Source organism: Amblyraja radiata, chromosome 6 (genome assembly GCF_010909765.2).
Source record: "Amblyraja radiata isolate CabotCenter1 chromosome 6, sAmbRad1.1.pri, whole genome shotgun sequence".
NCBI lineage: Eukaryota > Metazoa > Chordata > Chondrichthyes > Rajiformes > Rajidae > Amblyraja > Amblyraja radiata.
This window is the reverse complement of record NC_045961.1, coordinates 40,458,519-40,477,697: the sequence shown is the minus strand read 5'-3', so window position 1 is coordinate 40,477,697 and position 19,179 is coordinate 40,458,519. Positions and strand designations below refer to the sequence as shown.

At 45.4% G+C, this 19,179-nt stretch overlaps 1 protein-coding gene across 1 annotated transcript in view; it reads right to left on the bottom strand.

Moving 5' to 3' along the window:
- The window catches only part of LOC116974281 (sodium/hydrogen exchanger 2-like), a 77,868-nt gene that overhangs the window by 24,114 nt on the left and 34,575 nt on the right, over positions 1-19,179 (bottom strand). The window contains exons 4-6 of the mRNA XM_033022598.1: positions 12,874-13,091; positions 8,016-8,218; positions 956-1,045 (exon numbers count right to left, since the gene is read on the bottom strand). Of these exons, the coding sequence (XP_032878489.1) occupies positions 956-1,045; positions 8,016-8,218; positions 12,874-13,091 (511 nt within the window). The remainder of the gene's footprint in view (positions 1-955; positions 1,046-8,015; positions 8,219-12,873; positions 13,092-19,179) is intronic.

Sequence of the window (19,179 nt, the reverse complement as noted above, 5' to 3'; positions counted from 1 at the left end):
ACCCAGGAATAAACAAGTAGGCAGATAAAGAGTTGTACAAAGGTATTTGGTATGCTTGCCTTCATGGGCCAAGGAGCAGAGAATAACAGTTGGAATGTCATGCTATAGCAACAGAAATCATTAGGTTAGGGCACATTTGTAATGTTGCATAGTTTTGCTCACCATAACCTGGGGAAGAAATGGTAGCATTAGAAAGAGTGTAGAAGACATTCACCAGGATGTTATCTGGACTGGAGGGCAGTGGATAAAAAGAGTTTGGATTGTAGAAAAAATGAACTACAGATGATAATTTATACCAAAAAAAGACAAAGTGCTGGAGTAACTCAGCAGCTCTGGCAGCATCTCTGGAGAAAAAGGATGGGTAATATTTTTGGGGTCTCTGGATTGAGTTCAGCGAGGGGGTACAAGGACAGGTGTTGCATCTCCTGCGGTTGCAGAGAAAGCACATCGGGTGGTGGTGGTTTGGGTGGGAATGGACAGGTGAAATAAAAAGTTGGAGTGGGCGGTCCCTGTGGAAGGCGGAAATGGGTGGAGATGAAAAGATGCGAGCCCTTAGGTGGTGACGGAAATGTCGGAAGTGTTGGATGCGGAGGCTGGTAGGGTTAAAGGTGAGAACTAGGTGAACTCCAGCTATGATGCAATTGGGGGGGGGGGGGGGGTGGAGGGAAGGAGTGCGAGAGCAAAACCACGGGACAGAGGAGACACATCTGAGGGACTCTCCTACGACAGTAGGATTGTCGGGGTTTATTCTCATTGGAACATTGGAGGCCGAGGGGTGAACTTAGAGGCTTATACAATAATGAGGGGCATAGATAGGGCAGAGAGTTAAAAACCTTTTCTATGGATGGAGAGTCGAAAACCAGAGGGCATACATTTAAAGTGAGGGGGGAATTTAATGGAGAATTGAGGGGAGTCTTTCACATGGACACCAATAACCGATACGCAGACTACTTACTCGAATGTGAATCTCTTCACCCACTGTTGGCCGCTGCTGATTTGATTTTTTAACTTCCAAAAATGCAACCAATGGGCGGATAGTCATTCCCTAAGGGGAGGGAGAAAAAGTAATCAGCATTCAGAGATATACTTCCAACAAATACAGACACATGTTGATTTGAGAAGCGCAAAACATTAAATTTTAAGCAGCAGAAATTTATCCTTCATCTTAATGGCACACGGACTAATCAAAATCCACGGAACTGAATTTCAGAAATGAAGATCAATGCATGTCAGTACATCAAGTGTTAAACATATACAAGAGGGACAGTTCTATCCCAAACGTTCTTATGGCAGAAGTTAAACATTATTTTCAAATCTACTGATGCATCCAATCCTTCAATCTTATGGGTATGGCAGCAACTTACTGGCCTGGTATCCAAAGGATTGGACCGTTGATCCATGAACACAAGCTCAAATTGCAACACTGTTGTGAAATTTAATTTTGGAAATAATTTAAAATCAGGAATAGCACAAGTAAGTGCACTGTTGCATCTTTCCCTATTCTGGTTTTTAGGTGGTTCGGGACCCACCAAAGAAATTGACCTATAACTGCCTTGGGAACAATCAAGAATGAACAAAAATATGTGGCCTTGCCACTGCCGCAGCTGATGAATAAACAAATTAAAAACACAGGCTTATGCAACAGAATAGCAGTTGAGTGACAGTAAAACATTACATTGATAATCCTTAAATTTTTCTGTGACCTACCACTAAATAGTCATGATTAACATTGATATAATTTCATACTATTTGCATCACTTTGTTGAAAGACGCACATTACATAAGAACTGCAATAATTTAACCAAGCCAAATTCAGTTAGATCAACAAATAACTTTGCACCTTAACTCCATTTCCACCTTGGTCAGATGACACCTTAAACCTCGTGACCTGGTGTCCAGACAACAACCTTTTTCTTAAAGACAAGACAAATAAGATAGTGATCAACTTCAGGATGCAAAACTGTACACATACAGCTGGTTTGTATTGATGGCACCAAAGTAGAGAGGGTCGAAAGCTATAAATTCCTAAAAGTAAATATCACCAGCAACTTGCCCTGGACCTCCCATATCAAAGCAATGGCCAAGAAACCACACCTGCGCCTCTATTTCCTTAGAAGGCTTAGGAAGTTCAGCATGTCTCCAACAAATCTCAGATGCACCATAGAAAGCATTTTATCAAGATGCATCACAGCATGGTTTGGGAACAGCTCCATCCAAAAGTTGTGAATGCAGCCCAGACTATCACACAAACTAACCTCCCTTCATTTACTCCATTTACACATCATGCTACCAGCGTAATCAAGGGCGAGTCTCATCCTCTTCTCATTCCCTCTTCTCCTCTCCCATCAGGCAAGAGGTACAGAACTGTGAAAATGCATACCACCAGATTCAGGGACAGCTTCTGCCCAGCTGTTATCAGGTTACTGAACCATCCTATCAACTAGAAAGTAGTCCTTAGATACTATCTAACTCATTGGAGACCCTTGGACTATCTTTAATTGGACTTTACCTTGCACCAAGTGTTATTACCTTTATGATGTATCTGCATGCTATGGATGGTTCAATTGTAATCATGTACAGTCTTTCCACTGACTGGTTAGCACACAACAAAAGTTCATTGTACTTCAGTACATGTCACAATAAACGAAACAATTCATTAGTTGTTCAGACTTGCATAGAACATACACAGGCCCTTTGGCCCACATCAACATACCCAACATGATTCCAAGTGAATCCAATTTCCTTTGCTTGCATGTGATCTGTATCCCTCCATTCCCTGTAAATCCTTGTGCTGATCCAAAAGCCTCTTAACTGTCACTATTGTATCTGCCTCTGTCACTTTCCCTGGCAAATGCATTCCAGCCATCCCCTCTACCCTCAGTGTAAAATAACTTGGAGCTCCAGATTACTGCTACCATTTGAAGGAAATGCTCTTTCCAGCATCACCCTGAAGTTCAAAGTTGCATCATTCCATCCTCTCTTCACTTTTGTCCAAGACCAATAAAACGTCTAGGATGCAGTTTCCAAAGTGAATGAGGTTCTCCACATGGGAATCAAACGGATCTCTGTACAGGATTTACACTACAAGCTCACCTTTATATTCCAACCATCCTTGTGACAAATGCCAACATGCCATTAACCTTTCTAATTACTTCTGTATTGCTTGTATTTAATGAGACACCAGAAGCTGGAATCTTCCACAAAACACAAAGTGCTGGAGGAACTCAACGAGTCAGACAGTATCTGTGTAAGGAATGGACAGATTATGCAATCATATTCTTGATCTCGCTCGAAGATGGGGGAAATCATTTGGGCATTCAGAGTTATTCACTCCAGGGTACCCAGTCACGAGCAACATGTGCGAACTCAGCAGGTTGAGCATCATCTGACGTCTCAAGTCCAAACCTTACACCAGGACTCTATTTCTATCACAGATGCAGTATGACCCATTAAGTTCCAGCATCTACACTCCTGTTCTCCATGTTCAGCGTCTAGCCAGTTCTTGCAACCAGTACATACATTTTACTTCATCTTTCATGTTATTGCTATTAGCTAGCTAAGAAATGCTCTTAAGCAAAACCAAAAGTGCTGGAGTAACTTAGCGGGTCTGGCAGCATCTGTGGAGGGAATGAATAGATGTTTTGGATCGGGAACCTTCTCTAAGAAATGCCCGCTACTCCTTCACCCTTTCATTTGTAAATACAGTTGGCCACAGCCCGACACAGATCATTCACATTCCACCCATTACGAGTACATACCTCCTCTGTTTTGTATCTCCTAATCAATTCCCTTCCCAAGTGAACGGATGATTATTTCAAGAGGACTAGAATACGAAAACAGGGATGTAATGCTGAGGCTCTACGAGTCGCTGGTCGGTCCACATTTGGAGTATTGCGAGCAATTCTGGGCCCCATATCCAAGAAAGGATGTGCTGGCACTGGAGAGGGTCCAGAGGTGGTTTATGAGAATGATCCCAGGAATGAGTGGGATAACATATGATGAGCATTTGATGGCACTGGGCCTCTACTCACTGGAGATTAGAAGGATGAAGGGGTCCTCGTTGAAACTTACCAAATAGTGAAAGGCCTGGATAGATTGGACGTGGAGAGGATGTTTCCAATAGTGGGAGAGTCTAGGGCCAGAGGTCATAGCCTCAGAAGGGCATTCTTTTAGGAAGACGAGGAGGAACTTCTTTAGTCAGAGTGGTGAATCTGTGGAATTCATTGCCACAGAAGGCTGTGGAAGCAAATTCAATGGATATTTTTAAGGTAGAGATAGATAAATTCTTGCTTAGTACAGATGTCAGGAGTTATGGGGAGAAAGCAGGAGAATGGGGTTTGGAGGGAGTGTTAGATCAGCCATGGTGGAATGGTGGAGTAGACTTGATGGTCTGAATGGCCAAATTCTGCTCATATCACTTATGAACTTATGATCTCCAAGCACATGAACTGTTGTTTGGCAAAACATTTTACATATCAGGAGTGGAGGTGAAAACTGAACCATGGTGGCATTTAAGAGGCTCTTAGATAGACTCATGTATTCAGGGGATGTTGGGATATGGATCACACGGAGGCAGAAGATATCATCCAAGTTGGCACCATGCTTAGCACATACATTCTGGATGAAAGTTTAATGTTTAATCAATAATGTTTTATTGTTAAAGATTAATGTTTTATGTGTCATTCCTAACTGTCACTGTATGTCATGTTGTCACTTGTGGGCGGAGCACCAAGGCAAATTCCTTGTAATGCAAATGCTTGGCCAATAAACTTATTCATTCATTCATGAAAGGGACTGCTCCTGTGCTGTACAGTTCTAAGTTCTATGGTCAGATTTAAACCATTTCAAATTTACTAATTATCTAGACAACTCTTGCATTATATTCCCCCAAAAGGGGAGAAATATTTAACGACTGCATAATGCATAAATTCTCCTTCCTCTCTCCTCAGAACAGAGACATTGATTAAAGATTGACGTATAGTTTTATTGATTATTACCTTGTGCAATATTAACTTGCATTAAAAGAATTAAAGGATAGCTAAAAAAGCCGCTGTCCTTTTGACAGTATCAATTACTGATAATGGCACATATGCCTGCTTCAATAATGTATGCAAATCCCTTCTTCAACCATTTTTTAGTCAAAATAAACACCAAGCAGGACAGAGGCAAGTAAGGAGTAACAGCGAGAGTGGGGAAAATGAATCGTTTCACTTTATCCCTTAGTTTAAGTGATGAATTGTCAACCAGTTCCTAGAGCTTTGCAGTTGAGCATCACATTGAAACATAGAAAATGGGTGCAGGAATAGCACATTCGGCACTTCGAACCAGCACTGCCATTCAATTTGATCATGGCTGATCACCCAGAATTAATACCCTGTTCAAGTTTTCCCCCCATATCCCTCGCTTCCATTAGCCCTAAGAGCTATATATCTAATTCTCTCTTGAAAACATCCAGCGAATTGGCCTCCACTGCCTTCTGTGCAAGTATTGCTTCAGTATTCTCATGATTAAAAAATGTACCTCCTTTGCCTAATCACCTAATTTGTTGCAGACTATAATTTTCCCGAGATATCCCAATTTGTGAACATGGATTACTCCTGTATTGGTAGCCTTGCCCTGAACCCATTAAACTCCGTACATTACTTTCCTCCTTTAAAAAAGTTTAAAATGGTACATTTTCCAAGACCACAACACTGTAGTTACTAGAAACTTAGAATAAAAAAAACAGAAAATGTTGGGGAAAACTTGGCACATTAAGCTTAATTCATCTGGGTGGGCGGCGTGACTCACGTCGCAGCAGCCTCTGCAGTCCGTCTGTCGTTTTTTGTTTTTTTTTGTCGCGTTTGAATGTTTGAATGTAGTTTAAAGTGCTTTTTTTTAAACTGGGTATGTGTGTGGGGGCGGTGGGGGGGGGGGGAACTTTTAAAATCTTTCCCCTGCACGGAGAACCCGACCTTTTTCCTGTCGGGTCTCCGTTGACGTTGGGGCCTAGCACCGTGGAGCGGCCTCCAACCAGAACGACCTGGGGCTCCAGTCGCGGAGCCTGCGGACTTACCCACCATCACGGAGCTGGCCGGCTTCGGGGCGGGAGGAGCTGTGGTGGCGCGCTGCTGCGGCCCGACCCTGGAGATTCGGAGGCTCCAGCCGCAGGTCTGGTGGACAATAATACCGGGAGCCCGCGGGTCCCTGCTGGGAGACCGCTTTTCGGGGCTTCCGCAACGGCGACTTCTCCCGCCCGAGTTGCGGGGTTGAAAATTACGTGGAGCGGGTAATTTTTATGGCCGCGGGACTTGTTGGCGCATGCCGGGGGCTCCAACACCAAGACCCGGAGCGTGGCCTTGCATCGCCCGGCGTGGCTTTAATGGCCGCGGGACACTTACCATCGCCCGCTGGGGGCTTTGACTCCGACATCGGGAGGAGAATGAGGAGTGCAGGGGAGAGAGAAGCCTTTGCCTTCCATCACAGTGAGGAGGAGATTCACTGTGATGGATGTTTGTGTAAATTGTGTTGTGTCTTGGTTCTTTTTCATGGGTGTATGACTGCAGAAACCAAATTTCGTTGAACCTCAATGGGGTTCAAATTACAACAAATAAATTGTATTGTATTGTAAGAAAGGTCATCAAATATGAAACCGTCTCCCTTCACAGATGTGGCCACTGAGCATTTTTCTATATTTAATATTCAGTTCTCTTTGTGCAATTTTCCAAAACAGTTGAAATTAATTCAAAGCAAAAGGTTCAAACTGTAGCTGACTTGATGAAGCTTGCATACATAATTGAGAATTTGAGGAATTTGAAATATTTGGCCTACTTTGTCCTTGTGTATAAACCACACAGACCATTAGGGAGGCTCCATTACTTTTTCCTCTGGATGGCATATAACACAATCAAACCCAGTGTTGTAATGATATAGCAATTGCCTTAATGCAAAGATATTTGGAAAAAAGTTGTTATTTAGTGAGCACCACCCTGGCCACACTCTCATTTCACTCCAGCCATTGAGAAGGTAGTGTGAGAGAAACTAACATATAGGTTCAGGAGCAGCTTCTTCCCTCCAACCATCAGGCTATTAAACACTACAACCACTAAATAAGTTCCGAACTACATAAACTTGAGGACATTGCTTGTCTTTGCACTATTGTTTTGTTTTTTTTAATGTACACACGCATACCTGAATTTTTTTATTATGTTTACAAAGTTCTATGATAACTTATCTGGTGTTGCTACAAACAACAATTTCATTGCTCTGTTTTGGACCACATGACAATGAAATACTCTTGACTATTAATAGAATGTTTAGGACTTTATGCAGAGAGTTGTGGACATCGCCCAGACCATCATGCAACCAACCTCCCTTCCATGGACTCCATCTGCACTTCACGTTACCTTGACCAGGCCGCCAGCATAATCAAGGACCAGTCTCACCCTTGGCATTCCCTCTCTTCCCCTCTCGCATCGGGAAAGAGGTAAAGAAGTTTGAAAATGCACACCTCCAGATTCAGCAACAGTTTCTTCCCAGCTGTTATTAGACAACTGGAATGGTCCTCTCACCAACTAGCGTGCTGTCACCTACCATATAACCTCATTGAAGACCTTTAAACTACCTTTAATCGTACTTTATCTTGCACTATATATTGTATCCTTGATCCTTATGCTCCTGTCCCACTTAGGAAACCCAAACGGAAACCTCTGGAGACTTTGCGCCCCACCCAAGGATTCCGTGCGGTTCCCAGAGGTTGCAGGAGGTTGCAGGTAGTGGAAGCAGGTAGGGAGACTGACAAAAACCTCCGGGAACCGCACGGAAACCTTGGGTGGGGCGCAAAGTCTCCAGAGGTTTCCGTTCAGGTTTCGTAAGTGGGACAGGGGCATTAATCTGTACACTGTGGACAGCTTGATTGTAACCGTATGCTCTTTCCTTTGACTAGATAACACTTAACAATAGCTTTTCACTGTATCGCTGCACACGTGACAATAATAAACTAAACCACCAAAAAGTATTGGGATTATATCTCTCACCTGAATAAAAACGGTGAAGAATATAATCACAATGGTTGCCGTGATGAACAAATTCTTCCGAGGAAAGACATGAGACGGGAGTAGAAAAACAAGGGAAAAGCAAATGGCTCCACGCAACCCTCCATAGGCGATGATGAATTGATCCTTGCGGGTGACTAATAGTTTACGGAATTTGTTAATAATCCAAGTCAGTACAAGTACACCTGGGAGGAAAAAAAAAGTTAAAAACTGGGAACATCCCTACAAGAGATCATATCACCGATTATAGGAGGTATTTTTCATCTTTGAAAATGGATTTATTAATTCACTGGTATATTCATGCACCAGGCTGATATTTGGATATAGAAAAGACACAAAGTGTTTGAATAAGTCAGGTAGATCAAATGTCTTAAATGTTATTGTACTTGCTTCAAATACCTCCTCTGGCAGTTCATTCCATATACCTACCTTCTTCTGTGCAAAAATAGTGCCCCTCTGATTCCTATTAAATCTTCCCTCTCTCACCTTAAACACATGTCCTCTGGTTCATGACTTCCCTACTCCGAGTTAAAAAAAACAAAAAAACTTAGCCTATTCAGCCTATCTTTCCCCCCTCATGATCTTATACACCTCAATAGGATCATCCCTCATCCTCATGCGCTCCAAGGAATAATGTCCTAGCCTGCCCAACCTCTCAAGCCCTGGCAACATCCCCGTAAATCTTCTCTGCGCTCTTACCAGCTTAACAACATCCCCCCCCCCTATAGCAGGTTGGCCAAAACTGAATACAATGCTCCAAATGCAGCCTCAACATAATATTAGAGACATTTGGACAGCTGCATGAATAAGATAGGCTTAGAGGGTTATGGGCCAAATGAGACTAGTGTAAATGGGGCATGTTGGTCAGCATGGGCAACGTAGGCCAAAGGGTTCAATTCCATGCTGTATGACTCAAGAACAACATCTTATGCAACAGTAACATAACATTCCAACTGCTATACTCAATACCCTGACTGATGAAGGCTAATTAGTCAAAAGCCTTCTTGACCACCCTATCTGTGATGCGATTTTCAAGGAACTATGTTCTTGCACTCCAAGAGCCCACTGCTCCACAACACTCGCCAAAATCTTGTCAAGGACCTGCCCTGGTTTGACTTCCCAAAATTCAACTCGATCCAACATTCAGTTATGGAAAAGTTGTCAAAGCCCCTTCTGATACATAAAGCAATTGTTGCCTCGTCAGTTACTTCAAAAATGTCTCCATTAACTTTTTGGGACGCTTAATCATTCAGCTGCAATTTGGTTTGAACTAGAAGATTTGAAAGAGAACAATACAAATTTGCTGAACACCAGTGAAAATAATTTTACACACTTTTCAGATTCAGATTCAGATTCAGATTCAATTTTAATTGTCATTGTCAGTGTACAGTACAGAGACAACGAAATGCATTTAGCATCTCCCTGGAAGAGCGACATAGCAAATGATTTAAATAAATAATAATAAGTGATAATAAGTGTCCGGGGGGTGGGGGGGTGATTGGCAGTCACCGAGGTACGTTGTTGAGTAGAGTGACAGCCGCCGGGAAGAAGCTGTTCCTGGACCTGCTGGTTCGGCAACGGAGAGACCTGTAGCGCCTCCCGGATGGTAGGAGGGTAAACAGTCCATGGTTGGGGTGAGAGCAGTCCTTGGCGATGCTGAGCGCCCTCCGCAGATAACGCTTGCTTTGGACAGACTCAATGGAGGGGAGCGAGGAACCGGTGATGCGTTGGGCAATTTTCACCACCCTCTGCAATGCCTTCCGGTCGGAGACAGAGCAGTTGCCATACCATACTGTGATGCAGTTGGTAAGGATGCTCTCGATGGTGCAGCGGTAGAAGTTCACCAGGATCTGAGGAGACAGATGGACCTTCTTCAGTCTCCTCAGGAAGAAGAGACGCTGGTGAGCCTTCTTGATCAGAGTTGAGGTATTGTGGGTCCAAGAGAGGTCATCGGAGATGTTGACTCCCAGGAACCTGAAGCTAGAAACACGTTCCACCTCCGTCCCGTTAATGTGGATGGGGGTGTGCGTGCCGCCCCTGGACTTCCTGAAGTCTACAATGAGCTCCTTGGTCTTCTTGGAGTTAAGGGCCAGGTTGTTGTCAGCGCACCATGCTGCTAAGTGCTGGACCTCCTCCCTGTAGGCCGACTCATCGTTGTTGCTGATGAGGCCAATCACCGTTGTATCATCTGCATACTTGATGATGGTGTTAGTACCATGTACAGGTGTGCAGTCATAGGTGAAGAGGGAGTAGAGGAGGGGGCTCAGCACACAGCCCTGTGGAACGCCGGTGTTCAGGGTGAGGGTTGAAGAGGTGTGCTTGTCTAACCTAACAGACTGGGGTCTGTTGGTTAGAAAGTCCAGTATCCAGTTGCAGAGGGAGGGGTCGATGCCCAGGTTACCGAGTTTGGTGATCAGTTTTGATGGTATAATGGTGTTGAATGCTGAGCTGTAATCGATGAACAGCATTCTTACGTAAGTGTCTCTGTTGTCGAGGTGGGAGAGGGCGGAGTGAAGTGCCGTTGAGATGGCATCCTCCGTACTCCTGTTCTTGCGGTAGGCAAACTGATAGGGATCCAGTGTGGGGGGTAGGCAGCTTTTGAGGTGTGCCAGGACCAGCCTCTCGAAGCACTTGGTGATGATGGGGGTAAGTGCAACTGGGCGGAAGTCGTTGAGGCTTGCCGCAGTGGAGTGTTTTGGCACTGGCACGATGGAGGTGGATTTAAGGCACGTGGGGACAACTGCTTGGGCAAGTGACAGGTTGAAGATGTCAGTCCAGACGTCTGTCAGCTGCGCAGCACAGGCCCTGAGCACGCGCCCGGGGATGCCGTCAGGGCCAGCAGCTTTACGTGCATTAGTCCTACTCAGTGCCACGAATACGTCGTAGGGGGTGAGTGTGAGGGGTTGGTGATCGGCAGGTAGCACAGCCTTGATGGCTGTCTCTAGATTGTCCCTGTCGAAGCGGCCATAGAAGTGGTTAAGCTCCTCAAGGAAGGAGGCGTCGCTGGATGTGGGGGTGGTGTTGGAGGGTCTGTAGTCCGTGATGGCCTGGATGCCTTGCCACATGCGTCGGGGGTCGGAGTTGTTGTTGAAGTGCTCCTCAATCCTGAGCTTATGGCAGTGCTTGGCCTTCTTGATGCCCCTCTTCAGGTTAGCCCTGGCTGAACTGTAGGCTCGAGCATCGCCTGACCTGAAAGCGGTGTCCCGTGCTTTCAGCAGTAGCCTGACCTCGCTGTTCATCCATGGCTTCTGATTCGGGAATATGGTCACCTGTTTGAGGGAGGTGACACTATTGATGGTGGAGTTTATAAAGTCCAGAACAGAGGATGTGTAGGAATCAATGTCCGTGTGGGAGTCAAGGGTGGCCTGGGCTGCAAACGCCTTCCAGTCAGTGTTTCCAAAACACTGCTGAAGTGTGAAGTCCGCTTCCTCTGACCAGACTTTAACTGTCCTCACAGTTGGTTTAACCCGTCTGATGAGTGGGGAGTACTTAGGGAGCAGGAACAATGAGACGTGATCAGACTGACCAAGGTGGGGGGGGGGGATGGCTTTGTAAGCTTCAGCCATGTTGGTGTAGACTTTGTCCAGTGTCTTGTCTACTCTAGTGGGGAAGGAGACATGTTGGTGGAATTTGGGGAGTACAGTCTTCAGGTTAGAGTGATTGAAGTCACCCGCAACAATGAAGGCTGCCTCGGGGTTGTGCGTCTGTTGATTGCTAATGGCAGTATGCAGCTCTTTCATTGCAAGCTTGGCATTAGCATCAGGAGGGATATAGGCTGCAGTCACAACAGTGGAGGTGAACTCTCTGGGCAGATAGAACGGTCTGCATCTAACCAAGAGGAACTCAAGGTTAGCTGAGCAGTGACTCTCGATGATGGTGGAGTCCGTGCACCATGCTTTATTTACATAAATGCACAGACCCCCACCTCTGGTCTTGCCGGAGTCTGATGTCCTGTCCGCTCGGAGTAAATGACGCCCCGATAGCTGGATGGCGCTGTCAGGAACGTCAGTGTTGAGCCAAGTTTCCGTGAAGATCAGGATGTTGCAGTCCTTGATCCAGCTGTGGGAGGTGATCCTTAGCCGGAGTTCGTCCATTTTGTTTGCCAGTGAGCGCACGTTGGCGAGAAAAAGGCTAGGAATCGCTACCCTGTGTGGGGCTAGCTCTAACCTGGCCTTTAACCCACCTCTGCGTCCCCGGCGGTGTTTTCTTTACAAGTTTATGGATTGATGAAGGTCATTCCCTTTTCTCCCCTCTCCCATCAGGCAAGAGGTACGGAAGAGTGAAAACACACACCTCCAGATTCTGGGACAGTTTAGTCCCAGCTGTTATCAGGCAACTGAACAATTTTCTCATTAGCTAGAGTGCAATCCTGACGTCCCATCTACCTCACTGATGACCATTGAACTCTTTAATCAGACTTTGCCTTGCACTAAATGTTGTATCCTTTATTTGTGCACCGTGGACGGCTAGATTGTATCCATGCATAGTCTTTTCATGGATGGGATAGCACACAAATAAAAGCTTCTCACTGTACCGAGGTACATGTGACAATAATATACTGAAGTAAACTGTTAAAACTAAATTTGTTGAGTCTGCACCCAGATGCAATGTTTCGTGGGGACAACCTATCATATCTTGGAAAGTGGGACATGTTGGATAGCCCATTTAAATTAAATAATCTGGCTTTCCTTCTGTTACTGTAATTTAAATCTGAAAATTCTCTTCAGATTGACCCAAATCTCATTAAAAAAAAAAAAATATTCAGCAATTTTTTGGTACTCGCTTATCAGAGCCAGGAAGAACATTACATACTCACTCTATAGTGATAGCGAATATTTACCTAGCGCACGCCACAATAAGCAGAATAATAAGGTGAAGCAAACAAACGCCCAGTTCCATTCATGCTTTTCCGTGACTGTCGATACCCCAAGGAAAATGAAAATGAGAGTCTCACTGACACTGCTCCACATCTTCATGAAATACTTAATAGTGGTGCTGGACTTCATCGAAATGTTTTCTTCTACGTAGCGCTTCATGCTCATAGAACAGGCTATCAATCTGAAAGAGAAAAGATATATTGGTTCAGTTTTGAACACGAGGGATACACAAGCATCCTAAGTGAAATAAAAGTATGTTGCTTTCCCCCCTTTAGCTTAGCTCAGTTTAGAGACAGCGCGAAACTAGGCCCTTCGGCTCAGAGTCCGTGCCAACCAGCGATCCCCGTACACTCGCACTATCCTACACGCTAGGGACAATTTAACCACGCCAATTAACCTACAAACTGTACGTCTTGGAGTGTGGGAGGAAACCGGAGCACCCAGAGAAAGCCCATGCAGGTAACGGGGAGAACGCACAAACTCAATACAGAGAGCTCCTGTAGCCAGAACCGAACCCGGGTCCGTGGCGCTGCAAGGCCACAACTCTACTGCAGCGCCACTGTGCTACCTGGCATTGAAAAAATATTTCAGGCCCATTAATTGAATAGTTTAAAAGCACCATTTGGCATTATAGCAATTTATACACCAATGTCACTTTTGCAATCTTGGAAACATCCTTGGTTAAACGGCACCAGTCAAGTATAACCCGAGTAGGTGAATACAAAACATTTCATACCATCAGCAGTGTTTTCCTCCTGCATGCCCACATTTCCTCACCCATCAAATGCTCCATTTTACTGCCCATTCACTAAATCCAAGAGTGTGGGATAGAACGAAGACTACATAAAATATAGAACAGTACATCACAAGAACAGGCCTTTCAGCTTTTTATGTCTGTGCTCACCATATCAATATAAACAGCACATCTGTCTGTACTTAATCTACAAGTTCCCTTCTTCGACATGCGTCTATCTAAATGTTTCTTAAATGTTACAATCGTATCTATTTCCATCACATTCCTTATGGACCTGTCCCACTTTTTCGGCAACTTTAGGCGGCTGCAGGAGACTATGCAGTCGCTACATGTTCGCGGGTGGTTGCCGGGGAATGTGGCGAGTAGTTCCCACTTTCTCGGAACTAGTCGCGGCTTCATTCTGGGTTGAAAAACTAGCGGTGACCTGCATTTTGATGCCGTGGAGAGTAGCGAGAATTCTAGTGCCGTAGGTACAGTGGTAGTGGGTCGCCAGGAGGTCGTAGGTTGCCGTAGTTCTCGTTGGTTGTTGCCGGTGCTGACCAGTGAATTTCATTGGCTCATTGGGACAAAAAAAAGTAAACAGTAGTTTTCAGAACGAAGGATAACCGACCAGTAATGTTAATGTCTGCCGAGCTTCACAGCCGTGTATCTCTGGCTTCTTAAAAGTTGTCTCCACTCCTCTCCCTCCCCTCCCCCCCCTCCCCTCCCTCCCCTCCCTCCCCCCCCCCCACACCCACCTCTTTTAAAGGACTTAAGTGACCCTTCCTGCACACTGTGCTTTCACCATCTTAATTACAGCGCCAAACCTTCCTGTTCATCGTGTCTGTTTCACATTGGCTTTGCACCATGTGAATTTCACTCAGGCAGCGCTCTCCCCGCTTACCCTGTCCCCCTCCTGCATAACTGGCTGGTGAAGGAAGCGATGTGTGCATGTTCCACTCTGACAATCGCCGTTCCAGATGCTGGTTTTTTAGCGACCTTGACAGTCACCGCAAGTCACCTGAAAAATCGCCTAAGTGGGACAGGCCCATTAGTGTGCTCGAATACCTACCATTCTATGTAAATAGAAACATTTCCTCACATTTCTTTTAAACTTTCCCCTCTCACATTAAAGCTATGCCGTCTATTACTTGACATCTTCACCCTGGGAAATAGACAAGTTGCCACGTTCAGAAAGCTATAGAGTTATACCCCAAGGTCCCTCTATGCACCAGTGCTCCAAAGAGTCCTGTCATTTACTGTATAGTTTTATTTTACATTTGACCTCTCAAGGTGCAATACCTCACCATTAACTGGATTAAGCTGATTCTGCACATCAAGGGGTGGCACAGTGGCATAGCTGGTGGAGCTGCTGTCTCACAGCGCCAGAGACTTGGGTTCAATCCTGACTTTGCGTTGTCTGTGTGGAGTTTGCACTTTCTCCCTGTGACAAGTTTCCCCTCACATCCCAAACATGTGGGTTAGTAGGTTAGTTGGCCCCTGTAAATTTGCCCATAGTATGTAGGGAATTAATGCAAAAGTGGGATAACAAGACTAATGTAAATGAGTGATCGATGGTCAGATTAGATTCAATGGACTGTTATACCCATGCAGTATCTCGAAGATAATTTAGCTGAGTCTACAATGTGGATGTCACCCATGGATCAAAATATCTGGCAACTGCCTAGAAGTGCTTCAATGCAGGCAGAACACAATAGTCCAGACAACTCCAGAAGTGGCGGCGCTGTGACACAGCTGCGGCTCGCCTGCAGTCTGTCTGTTTTTACTTTTTGTGTTTGTTTTTTTTGTCTAGTTTAGTAATTTTTTTGGTTATTAGGTGGTGTTATGTGTGTGGGGGGAGGGTGAAACAGAGCTTTCTGTCTCTCCCTTCGGGGGAATGCGACTTTTTGTCGTATCCCCCTTCTCTTCCCCCGTCTGCGCTGAGGCCTAATGGCGGAGCTGCGACCGACCTCGAGGGTCCGGAGGTAGAGTCAGCCAGGACTCACCAACGCGAGGCTGGCCGTCTTCGAGCTGTGGCGACGTCCGGGTAGCGGCACGACTCCGCGCTCTGGTGAGGGCGGACGGCGCGGAGCTGAGACACTCCTGTGTGAGCGGCACGGCTACCGGCTGGAAGGCGCTCCCGTGTGAGCAGCCCGGTGCGGGGCTGAGACGCTGCCTTGTGGGCAGCCCGGTGCGGGGCGGAGACGGTGCTACGGCGGCTGAGGCGGCGTTTTGGCGGCGGCGACGTGGATCCGGGGCTCGGCCGCGGGCCAGTGGAGGACAATGTCGGGAGCTCGCAGGTCACAGGCTGGTGCCTGTTTTCCGGAGCACCCGTTGCAACAGCTGCGGGCAGCTTTGACCACCCCCGGGCCGCGGAGTTTGAACCGCGGGACTGACTTACCATCGCCCGGTGGGGTATCGCCTCGGCGCAGAGGGAGAAGAGGAAGGAAGAGACAGTAACTCTAAGACTTTGCCTCCATCACAGTGAGGAGGTGTTTGGTGAACTCACTGTGGTGGATGTTAATTTGTGTTTATTGTGTTTTGTTATTATTACATGTATGGCTGCAGGCAACAGCATTTCGTTCAGACCGAAAGGTCTGAATGACAAATAAAGGATTCAACTCTAAATGTTCAACTGCCGAGGACCCCTGGCCTCTAATGTTGCATGTGATGAAGGCAACTATGTTCCTGCACTCCTAGAGCTCCCCACACCTCCCTCCTCTTCCCCCCCCCCCCCCCCACCTCAGTACAGCATCAGTAACAGAATAGTGCTCAGGAGCAGGTCACCCATGGTTGCCTGCCAAGGAAGGAACATGGGTTGGAAAACAGGGTAAAGAATGCCAACCTAGAATAGGAGAATCCCAATACCTTGTCTCATATCCACCAACCCCAACCTGTAGTAGTTCACTTAAACTTGGGTTGGTGTGCAATAAGACAGACAAGTGGAAATTGCTAATGAAATATATTTTTTCAATTTTCCTTTGTGTTAATTTGCTGGAGGGCTGGAGTATAGAAGTTGGGATGTAATGTTAAAATTGTACAAGGCATTGGTGAGGCCAATTCTGGAGTAATGGTGTACAATTTTGGTCGCCAAATTATAAGAAAGATGTCAACAAAATAGAGAGAGTACAGAGAAGATTTACTAGAATGTTGTCTGAGTTTTAGCAACTAAGTTACAGAGAAAGGTTGAACAAGTTAGATCTTTATTCTTTGGAGCACAGAAGGTTAAGGGGTGACTTGATAGAGGTCTTTAAAATGATGAGAGGGATAGACATAGTTGATGTGGATAAGCTTTTCCCATTGAGAGTAGGGAAGATTCAAACAAGAGGACATGACTTGAGAATTAAGAGACAGAAGTTTAGGGGTAACATTCGGGGGAACTTCTTTATTCAGAGAGTGGTAGTTGTGTGGAATGAGCTTCCAGTGGAAGTGGTGGAGGCAGATTCGATTTTATTATTTAAAAATAAATTGGATAGGTATATGGACAGGAAAGGAATGGAGGGTTATGGTCTGAGTGCAGGTATATGGGACTAGGTGAGAGTAAGTGTTTGGCACGGACTAGAAGGGCCAAGATGGCCTGTTTCCGTACTGTAATTGTTATATGGTTATATGTTATATGGGTGTAAACAAGAAAGAGTTGGGGGGTGAAAATGGCAAAAGGCTGGAGAAAGAGTGCAAGACAAAGTGAGAGAATGTGTGAGGTTAGGGGAAACAAATTGTTTTGTTGATAATTGAGTGAAGTATTTTAATGATGAGCTGTATTTCCAAAATTCCCTGACCACCTTGTACAATTTAGAGAAAGAACTCCCTTTCTCTACAGGCCCTTGTGGAAGGAAAGGAGTGGTCTTTTTTTTTAAAAAGTCTTCTGCTCGATTAACTTTAGTCAGTTTTATGATGTTCCAGAGGCCGAGGAGTAATTGGTGACAGGAGGAAATCTCTTTGTATGGAAGGCTATGAGTAAGCTCCGTTAATCTACAGTAATCAGCATTACCCAACTTCATTACAGGAAAGGCACACACCCATGGTTAACCACAACCTTTCAGTAGAAAGAGGCTCGAGATGATACATCGCTGTTTGCATTAGGGGCTTGATCATTCATCAATTAAAGGGAACATGTTATGGTGGCGAGGCTTCAAGTGGTACAAAATATTATCAAAAATGTGACATGGCCTTTTAAGGTAGGAGCAACTCACTAGCCATTAAGATAGTTTTCCTCAAAAGCTATCAGACATGCACCATTTCAATTCCCTTTTTTTTTTTAAAGTGAAACAGAACAATATGACAATGTAAAATTATTGGTTTATGTATACTGGTTAGCTACAAGTCAACTGTAACATGCTTAATTATATCTAATATTTTATCTACTTGCATTTCAAACATGTACATACACTCTCAGACATAATGCAGCTCTGTAGCAATGTTACAAAATGTTGTGATTTAAAAAATCAAGTCTGCAATTTATCCCATCAGATAAAGCATAAAACGAAGTTTAATGTGACACCTAATTCATATACAGTATTAAAAATGTTATGGCCATTTTCATACTCTGAAATTAGCATCGTTCCCTATTGCTTTTCCATTGACTTAACTAAAAAGATGTGATCAAGGACAGTCAAAAGCCCATAACTTTCTTATAAATTAAGAGAACTGAATGAAATTTTCAGTTATAATAAATTGAAGCATTCTGAAACAGATATGAAACAATCTTATTTGGATGATCTGAAATTAAAGCATATAATTAGTTAAGGGCCTGTCCCACGAGCATGCGACTGCAAGCGCGACCAAACCGGAAGCGGGGGCCACGTGGAGGTCGAGTGACCCCCGTACAGGGCCTGTCCCACCAGCATGCGACTGCATGCGGCGAGCGCGACCAAACCGGAAGCTTGGGCCGCGCGGAGGTAGAGTGATGCCGTACGAGTTGATGTGAAGTTCAAGCGAAGTCCGCGGGAAGTTCGCGCTAGGCGTACGGCGTCAAGACGCTGCGTACGGCATCAAGACGCTGCGTACGGCGTCAAGACGCTGCGCACACCCGTCGAGGTGGTGGCTACGGCCTCAATGCGGCTGCGGGCCGGCAGCCCGTTGCCGCTCGGAATTTTTGGACAGTGTCAGTTTTTCGGAGCCCCGCGTGATGTCGGGACCAGCTCCGCCCAACTCTACGGCTCCGGCGATCGAAGTGGGACCGGCCCCGCGAGGCCGTACGGCTCAAGCGACCACGTTAGGTCGCGCTTGCCGCATGCAGTCACATGCTCGTGGGACAGGCCCTTAAGTTACCTAATTGTAGCTAATTACAAAATTTAATTACTAGATCTAAACATCTATCCATTTTTTAAGAAAAGATTAACATTTTTAAATAGCCTGAAGGGCCTGTCCGACCAGCATGAGATTGCATGCATCTAGCGTGACCAAACGTGGTCGCTTGAGGCGTACGGCCGCGTGGGGACGTACGCCTCGAGTGTCCAAATAACATTCACACAAGAATTCACAATAACATGATTTTTAAATCTCTGTCATGAATTTATAGGCCAAATGGATGGAA